The 8,558-nt window shown below is 43.1% G+C and overlaps 1 protein-coding gene across 2 annotated transcripts in view; it reads right to left on the reverse strand.

Moving 5' to 3' along the window:
* Positions 1 to 979: 979 nt before the first annotated feature.
* NDUFV3 (NADH:ubiquinone oxidoreductase subunit V3) overlaps positions 980 to 8,558 on the reverse strand; it is a 17,097-nt gene continuing 9,518 nt past the window's right edge. Inside the window, exons 3-4 of one of the 2 annotated variants that reach the window (XM_008070176.1) lie at positions 4,765 to 5,856; positions 980 to 1,399 (exon numbers count right to left, since the gene is read on the reverse strand). In XM_008070176.1, the coding sequence (XP_008068367.1) occupies positions 1,242 to 1,399; positions 4,765 to 5,856 (1,250 nt within the window). In that variant the 3' untranslated portion in view covers positions 980 to 1,241. The remainder of the gene's footprint in view (positions 1,400 to 4,764; positions 5,857 to 8,558) is intronic. The other variant, XM_021718635.1, reaches the window with a different exon arrangement.

Raw genomic sequence — 8,558 nt, forward strand, 5'->3', positions numbered from 1 at the left:
AGCGGCCACTGTACTCCAGTCTGGGCGACAGAGTGAGACTCCAACTCAAAAAATAAAAAATAAAAATTAAAAATTAAATTAAATTAAAAACATGTTTAGAAGAATCTTGCCGAGTTGCTAAGCCTCTTGGGTGGTAACAAAATCTGAAGCAGATCATCACAGAACTAGTTTTCAATTTTGGTATTCTTTCTTGGACTAATTTTAAGAAATGTAGGATTATAAAAATGTGAATCATAAGTTACAAACACAGTGCTGAGTTTGCAGTAAGTTGACTGGAAGCCAAGGACCAGAATTCAAATGAAACAGAACCCACAAGTTTGGGTCCACTAACAATTCTGTGAAAGGAAGTGTGAGGACAACAAAGCAAAACATCAAGAATTGTCGCGTATGTGTAGACAAAACATTTTTGCTGTAGGCCCCACACACTGCCGCTAATGAGTGGCTGCAAGTATCTCATCTCAGCCCAGTTGTAGTAACCTCATCTGCATTTGTGACTTTCTCTATGTCAGACAGTGGGCCTGTCCCCCGGAGTATCCAGGGCTTAGACACTGGATGCTTGAGTCCCTTTCGATGCTCAATGCCCCCAAAGGTGTGAGCAGAATTAAGTCATCACATGCAATGGAAGGTCACTCAGCCACCCCAGAAACCCTACATTAGCTTGGAGTCTGCTTGTGTCCAGCCGGGGTGAAGCTGTTGCTGGCTGCACAACACTTTCGGCTGTTCCTAAACTCACCAGGGAACATTTCCCCAAGTTTACATCAAATACTAAGAGGTGAATAAAATGATTCTCTTCTTTTTCTAATGATAAAAATGCTGTAGTACTGCAATTTATTTATAATTCAGTAGTTGAAATTAGTAGAACTCCTGTTTCCAATTTATGAAAAAACTAGGCCTATAAAATTAGACGTCACTATTGTGTTTACTGACAACTGTCAGTCAGTTTCATGCTAAATTGACTGGACTCAATACAGTACAATCACACTGTTCACAAACACTTACGAATTTAATTTAATGGATTTGCCCAGTAGTCACAAATTTATAATTTAAGAAAAATTCCTTGCATATAGTGGCTCTTCCTAAATACATGCTGACTAAAATCAGCAACAGCATTGCTATTTCACCATTCACGGTAAAAAGTGTAAAAGTGGAACTAATTATGCACACTGGGCTTCATGACTCTCGAGCGGACTTTATTTTTGCAGGTAAGAATGCAGGAAGGTTCATCTCTGAGCCGAAGACTCTCAGTGTCGTGGTGACTCTCGTCCTGAAGAGGGCTGCGGCATCCTGAACTTCGAGAGATTGAGGTTCAAGTCTAGGAAGGTGTACGTGCTGTAGTCGTGGTGCTGGAGGTTCTTGTAGGTGGTGTTGTCAAATGGCTCGTTGGGCGCTGGGGTGGGCTCTGGGGAGGAAGCGCAAGGCTGTGAGAATGTTGCAAGGACAGCTCCTCACGAGTGAGCTGGCTCACACTCAGGCACCTGTCTACTACACTCTTTGTCAGCCTATCTGTGAGGAACCAACTGGCTCATCAGAAAAGAAAAACCGTGAAAGCCACAGCATCTTCAAAAGCAAAATAAAGGCATTAGTTGCAAATTTATTCTAGAACATATAGCCTTGGCAATTTAAAAAATGTAAGAGTTGTTACAATGTGTCTTAACATCTTACTTTGTGTATTTCTAGGCCTCAGACTTTTCAAAAGTCTGAAAATGCACAGAAAATTATGGAGGGACTTTAAGTTCACATAAAGAAGCATGAAAAAATTACCTCTATTAGAAATCTGTCTATAATAGAAATAAACCCCTTATAGAGAAATGTCAAAAGTATAAACTAAGGGAGGCTTCTAGTCTCTGAATACAAGAAAAATTAGATAAATTCCGTTATAATAACAGCAGCAGTTAGAGAAGCTAGAAACGAGATAGGTAGTTTTTGTTTTAACTTTGAAAAATTGTTACTATATTTTAGATTCACTGACTAATCATACTAATTTAGCTTTATTTCTTTAATTTTTTTTTGAGTTGGAGTCTCACTCTGTCACCCAGACTGGAGTGCAGTGGCCGCTCCCGGCCACCGCAGCCTCCACCTGCTGGGCTCCAGCGATCCTTCCGCCTCAGCCTTCCAAGTAGCTGGAACTACAGGCATGCGGTACCACGCCCGGCTCATTTTGATTTATTGTAGACAAGTAGCTTTCTTTCTTTAAATGGAAAAAATTAAAACACATACATCTAAATACTTGGTAATGTTAAAACTGCAAGTTGGGGCTGAAGGAAAAGCAATATTGTTCTCTTGCAATGTGACAAACAACAAGACGTGATGGCAAGTTAGGCCTGCATGGGATGACAGTTGACATCTTGGTTATGATTCTTCTGACTCAGCTTCTGGAAACAAGGTCATTAGGGCTGTCTCAACTTCTACTCATGCTCCACAAAACTCAAATACGTTTGTTCACTATTTCAATCAAAAGCTGTTTTTCATTTTTTAATTGTGTTAAGCAAAAATAACATCTTGTTTAAAGAGGTGACATCTTTCCACTCTCAACAAGCTGAAAGTCTTCCATGTGGTATAGGTACAACTTCTAGGTGGAATGTATCGTTATAGTGCATCCTTATAGTGACTTCAAGGTGGAATGTATCATTACAGTGATACATTCAGGAAAGGTGGTAACTGAAGACCACAACTTCAAGGTGGAATGTCTTATTATAGTGACACATTCAAGGAAGGTTGATAAGGAAGGAAGACCACTTCAGTGAAATGTATTATTATAGCGATACATTCAGGGAAGGTGGTAACTGAAGGAAGGCCCAGGTTATAAAACTCTTATCCCAGCCAATCCACCTGGAAGGCAAGTGCCCAGTACTGGCGCAGGGACTACCTAATGAGAATCCATCTGCTCTGCACAGCACAGCTCTGCAAAGTGGGCTCTGCTCTTGAGTGTCTTCTTTAGCCTTTGAAGGGCAAAGAAAATATTTGAAAAATAACACATTCATGAAATAATGGAAGCAAACTCCTTTTCACAGAGGTTTGTGATCTGAACACCCAGGCTCCCTGTGTTTATCCTGCAGGCTTGGGTAATCCTCTCCAGCTGAGAGCGGAAGCCCTGAGAGCAGCAGCATCAGAACACGCAGGTTTAGGTCTTGAGCAATCTGGCGAGTGCTGGCACTTTGCATATTAATGAAGAGGGAACAAAAGGAAAGGGAAGAAAACACATAAATCCTGTCAACATAATGCAACCAATAACAATATGTATCAGGTGATGCAAATTAGGCCTGGGAGGCTTTACAAAGAAAAGAATGAGGAGCAGGCTCAGGAAGGAGCTGGAGTAGTTAGTAACACCACATTGGAGAGACCCACAGATTCTAACACTAATTTCGTGTGTGCCATGATCCTAAAGCACATTGCACCTTCTCAAGGTCAGCACTCAAAAAATGGTAACATAATAGGAATAAACACTGTTTCCTTTAAAAAAAAAAAACAAAAAAACCCAAAAAAACCTTCATAAAGTTAATTATAAAAGAAAGCAGCCCATGTGTGTCTCAGTTAATCAGAGAAGAAAATATTCTCCAGTGAAAAGGACTTTCATACAGTCCACAGCTGCCTCTGTGTGATGCTTACTGCTTTAATTCCCAAGATGGGGATGTTCCCTTATGCATAGGATGTTAAATATAATCACTGAATTCAGTTCACCTAAAGACAGGTGACATACCAAGGGTGACTACTGTTCTTCACCTATGCCAGTTAGCGAGGGGATACCCCCTTCCACTCAGTGAGGTGCCCTGCAAGCTCATGAAATAAACACTTGGACACCCTTAAAAGTTAAAAGTGAGCCGGGCTCGGTGGCTCAGCCTGTAATCCCGCGCCTTTGGGAGGCTGAGGTGAGTGGATTGCCTGAACCCAAGGGTTTGAGACCTGCCTGGGCAACTTGGTGAGAGCTCATCTACAATAAATCAAAAAATTAGCCAGGCGTGGTAGCGCGCGCCTGTAGTTCCAGCTACTCGGAAGGCTGAGGTGGAAGGATGGTTGGAGCCCAGCAGGCGAGGCTGCGGTGGCCAGGAGCGGCCACTGCACTCTTGTCTGAGCGACAGAGTGAGATTCCAACTCAAAAAAAAAAAAAAGTTAAAAGTGATGATGTAGGGCTGACAGTTTTCAAAAATTACTCTCATTAAGAAACAGTCACGCTCAGCCTGTAATCCCGCGCCTTTGGGAGGCTGAGGTGAGTGAATTGCCTGAGCCCGTGGGTTCGAGACCCGCCTGGGCAGTGAGACCTCATCTCTACAATAAATCAAAAAATCAGCTGGGTGTGGCGGCGCATGCCTGTAATTCCGGCTACTCGGAAGGCTGAGGCGGAAGGATCGCTGGAGCCCAGCAGGCCGAGGCTGCGGTGGCCGGGAGCGGCCACTGCACTCCAGTCTGGACGACAGAGTGAGACTCCAACTCAAAAAAAAAAAAGAAACAGTCACGAGTGCCAATATCATTTTTAAATAAATGTAAAGTATTTTGGAGATTCTGTATATAAAGATGTGCATTGTCCAATGGTCTCATCTTTCGCATCCCATATTACATTAAACCTGTTTATATGAGGGGAAAAAAAAAGATGTGCATTATCCAAAGTGAAGACACACTTCCCTGCTTGGCCAAGACTATGTTATGGGCTGCATGGCTAGTGTGTGCCTGATTCACTGTCTTACTTCTCTATAATCAAACAGAAATGTAAACTAGCTCCTTAGAGTCTGACTACCCCATGGGGACAAGGGTTTGCGGGCCAAGGTATACCCTGTGTGCCGTCCTGGCCTTCCACTGGCACAGTGAAGTCTTCTGTTGCCTCGCCCTTTTCCTCAAACTGTGGCACTGCTGTCTTTTCATCCAAGACATCTTGAGTGTCAACAGGAACTGCCTTCAAATCTCTTAGTGGTACCTGATCTTCCACCATCTCTTCTGCAGCCTTCAGGTGCCCTTCTGGTTCCTGCTTCCCCAAGTCTTCTTTTCCGAGCAGGGGAGCCGCCTTCCCCTCAGGCTCAAGCATGTGTTTTTCCCGAGATCTCTCCCTGGCCCCAGGAGGAATGGCTTGCAGCTGGCCCCCTGCTCTGGCCTCTTCCATCCACACAGTGGGGATGGGGCTGTCCTTCAGCTGTGCTGACAATCCTGATTCTGCGTGGTCAGGTAAGACTTTTTTAACTTCGAGGGGCTTCTGGCTCTTTTTATCTATTTTATGTGATCTAAGTGCTTTCTGCAATTGTTTTTCCTTTAAATTTTGCCCCAGAAGCTTTCCATCTACTTGCGGTTTTGGTGTTGTAGTTTTTGGTGTGGCATCTTTTCTGTGCTCTAGTGGTTTAACAGTGAACACTTTCTTCTTTGACTGATGGAGCTTCTCTGGGTAGGTGATGTCCGCAGGTGGTTTCTGTGACAAGGTCTTCTCTTTTACTGATATCACATCTTGGGGGCCTCTGTTTTCAAGGGAATGAGCAGCTTCTGGCTTCCGATATTTCCCCTTGCCTTTGCTCACCACTTGAGGACCAGCTTCTGAGATGTGACCCTCATCGTCAGACTCTGAATCTGAGGAGCTGGATGAGGATGAAGAGGAATCATTCATTGCTCTCTGGCCCTCCCGGCATGCTTCTGAACCAGAGCCCTGCTTTCTGAATGGAGATGAAACTTTTTGAGGAAACTCTACCAAAGTCTTTCTTGACACAAGTTTCAAGACCCCTTTATCTGTGAACAGCACGCTGTCATCGGGGTTAGGGCTAGCTACTATCCCACCTTTATTGGCAACTGATGGGTAAGAACGGGGTGAAGATACGTTTCTAGACAATTCAGCTGCTGCTTGGGTGGCTGGCAGCCTGCCCCTCTCCTTTGGTTCCACTATATCTAGGAAATGGCATAAAGAGGAATGTTATTTTTAATATTTAATTAAACAACTTAAACTCCATCAGAATCACAAAAATTTCATTACACGTCACTTGGTATTTATGATACTACCTTCAACAGAATCACCCCAAGGCTGGTTCCGAGAAACCCACTCTCATGTGATAAAACAGCCACATGATGCAGGCACCAGTTAGGAGTGGAGATAATGTTCTTTGTAGCTTAAACATTTTAAAATGAGAATTTTGCTAACAGGAGTAACACACTTGTCTCCATTTTTCATAATGGCAGCTTCTCTGACAATAATTACTTTCTAAATGATTTCACCCAAATTCAAGACAGTTAAATTATAATTCAGATATTTTCAGATTAAAGGTTTACATATGTATAATTTCTTTTTTTTTTTTTGAGTTGGCGTCTCACTCTGTCACCCAGACTAGAATGCAGTGGCTGCTCCTGGCCACGACAGCCTTGACTTGCTGGGCTCCAGCGATCCTTCCGCCTCAGTCTTCCAAGTAGCCAGAACTACAGGCATGTGCTACCACGCCCGGCTAATTTTTTTGATTTATTGTAGAGATGAGGTTTCACCAAGTTGCCTAGGCAGGTCTTGAATCCGCGGCCTCAGGCAATTCACTCACCTTGGCCTCCCAAAGCACAGGATTACAGGCTGAGCTACTGAGCCCGGTCATAATTTCTTGAATTCCTAAAAAATGGATGCTTCTCAAATATTAAAAAAATTCAGCTGGGCTCGGTGGCTCAGTCTGTAATCCCACGCTTTGGGAGGCTGAGGCAAGTGGATTGCCTGAGCCTGCGGGTTTGAGACGTAGACCTCATCTCTACAATAAATCATAAAATTAGCTGGGCGTGGTAGCGTGTGCCTGTAGTAGTTCCAGCTACTTGGAAGGCTGAGGCGGAAGGATCACGGAGCCCAGCAGGTCGAGGCTACGGAGCAGCCACTGCACTCCAGTCTGGGCGACAGAGTGAGACTCCAACTAAAAAAAAAAAAAATCAGTACTTGAACTTTCTGAATATGTGTTTAAGAGTAGGCATGAGGCAGGTGGGAAGGGATGACATAGTTTAAGTGAAGTTGCCCTAAAAAGGAAAAAAGGCCTTCAAAATCACACAAGTCATTTGAGAATTTCTTCAGTCAAAATAAATAAATAAATACAAGTATTCAAATACCACAAACGTCTAAATTAAATTTAATATCATACATGTCACTGGAAACAGCAGATTTTAAACTATAACAAAAAACAGAATAAGTGCTAATATGAAAGTCTTACATTTCATAGTCAATTATGAAAAACATGATATCAAGTAATATATTGATTATAACTAACTTCATTCTCAGGTAGTAATAATTTTTTTCTAACCATAAAGATTAGAAGAAAAATATATGACAAGTCTTTATAAATTACTTTTCAATCTAAAGCAAAAATTAAAAAAAAAAAATTACAGACAAGCAGCCTCTAAATCCAGAGTCTTTAAGTCTAGGAGTCTAAAAATATACTAAAAATATCTCAGTCCTGGCTGGGAGTGGCAGCTGACACTGTAATTCCAGCACTTTGAGAGGTCAAAGTGGGAGGATTATTTGAGCTCAGGAGTTTGAGACCCTAGCCTCGGCAACACAGAGAGATATTGTAGGAAGGAAGGAAGGCAGGAAGAAAGGACGGAAGGATGGACCAACTGAATTCTACTTCTCTTAAGTGGGAAAAATGTCATCCTAACCATCCTATCCTAACAGTATCCAAAGGGGTTGTAATTGTTTTCTGAGGTCAGGAACTGATGTTCAATAGACTGATTGATAGAAAATGATCAAAGAAAACTGGGGAATAACTAACACTCAGAAATGGACCACAGAGAGGCTGATGGGTAACAAGAGGTGATGGCTGAGAGCAAAAGCATGGCTGAGAGTCTGAACGTGTGGCTCTGTGCTGGTCTGGAATCTACATCTGGACTGCCCAGAGCAGGTGCTGACGCTGGTCATCCTCAGCACCCACACAAGAGCTCCAAGGTCATGGTAAGCATGGAAATGGGCAAAGGGTAGGAACTTGCTTCATCTCTCTCTGTCCCTCTAAATCACACCTGGTACAGCTTGAAAGTCCTAACAGCAATGTATAAGACAGGCTGGTCGTCAAAAAAACCAGCCCAATCACCTGGATCATTAATTCATCTTTATTTTAAGCATAAACTTTTTAAGTATGAAAAATTAACTTAAGATTTATTTAAAAACATTTTTTTTTTTAGTTGGAGTCTCACTGTCACCCAGACTGAAGTGCAGAGGCACGTCCCCGGTCACCGCATCCTCGACCTACTGGGCTCCGGGCTTCTGCCTCAGCCTTCCAAGTAGCCGGAATACAGGCGTGCCCTACCACGCCTGGCTAGTTTTTGATTTATTGTAGAGACGAGGTCCCACCAAGTTGCCCTGGCGGGTCTTGAACCCATGGGTTCAGGCAGTCCTCTCACCTCGGCCTCCCAAAGTGCTGGGATTACAGGCTGAGCCACCGAGCCCGGCCATTAAGACTTATTTTAGATAGTCTGCATCAAATAGAAAAATAATGATGACTGAATCTCCCAAAATTTGTTTAGATTTTTAAAAGTGTAAAAAATATTAAAACCAGCTGGGCTTGGTGGCTCAGCCTGTAATCCCAGCACTTTGGGAGGCTGAGGTGAGTGGATTGCCTGAGCCTGCGGGTTCGAGACCC

The sequence above is a fragment of the Carlito syrichta genome, unplaced genomic scaffold (genome assembly GCF_000164805.1).
Source record: "Carlito syrichta isolate Samal-C Ts95f unplaced genomic scaffold, Tarsius_syrichta-2.0.1 Scaffold313176, whole genome shotgun sequence".
Taxonomy (NCBI): Eukaryota; Metazoa; Chordata; class Mammalia; order Primates; family Tarsiidae; genus Carlito; species Carlito syrichta.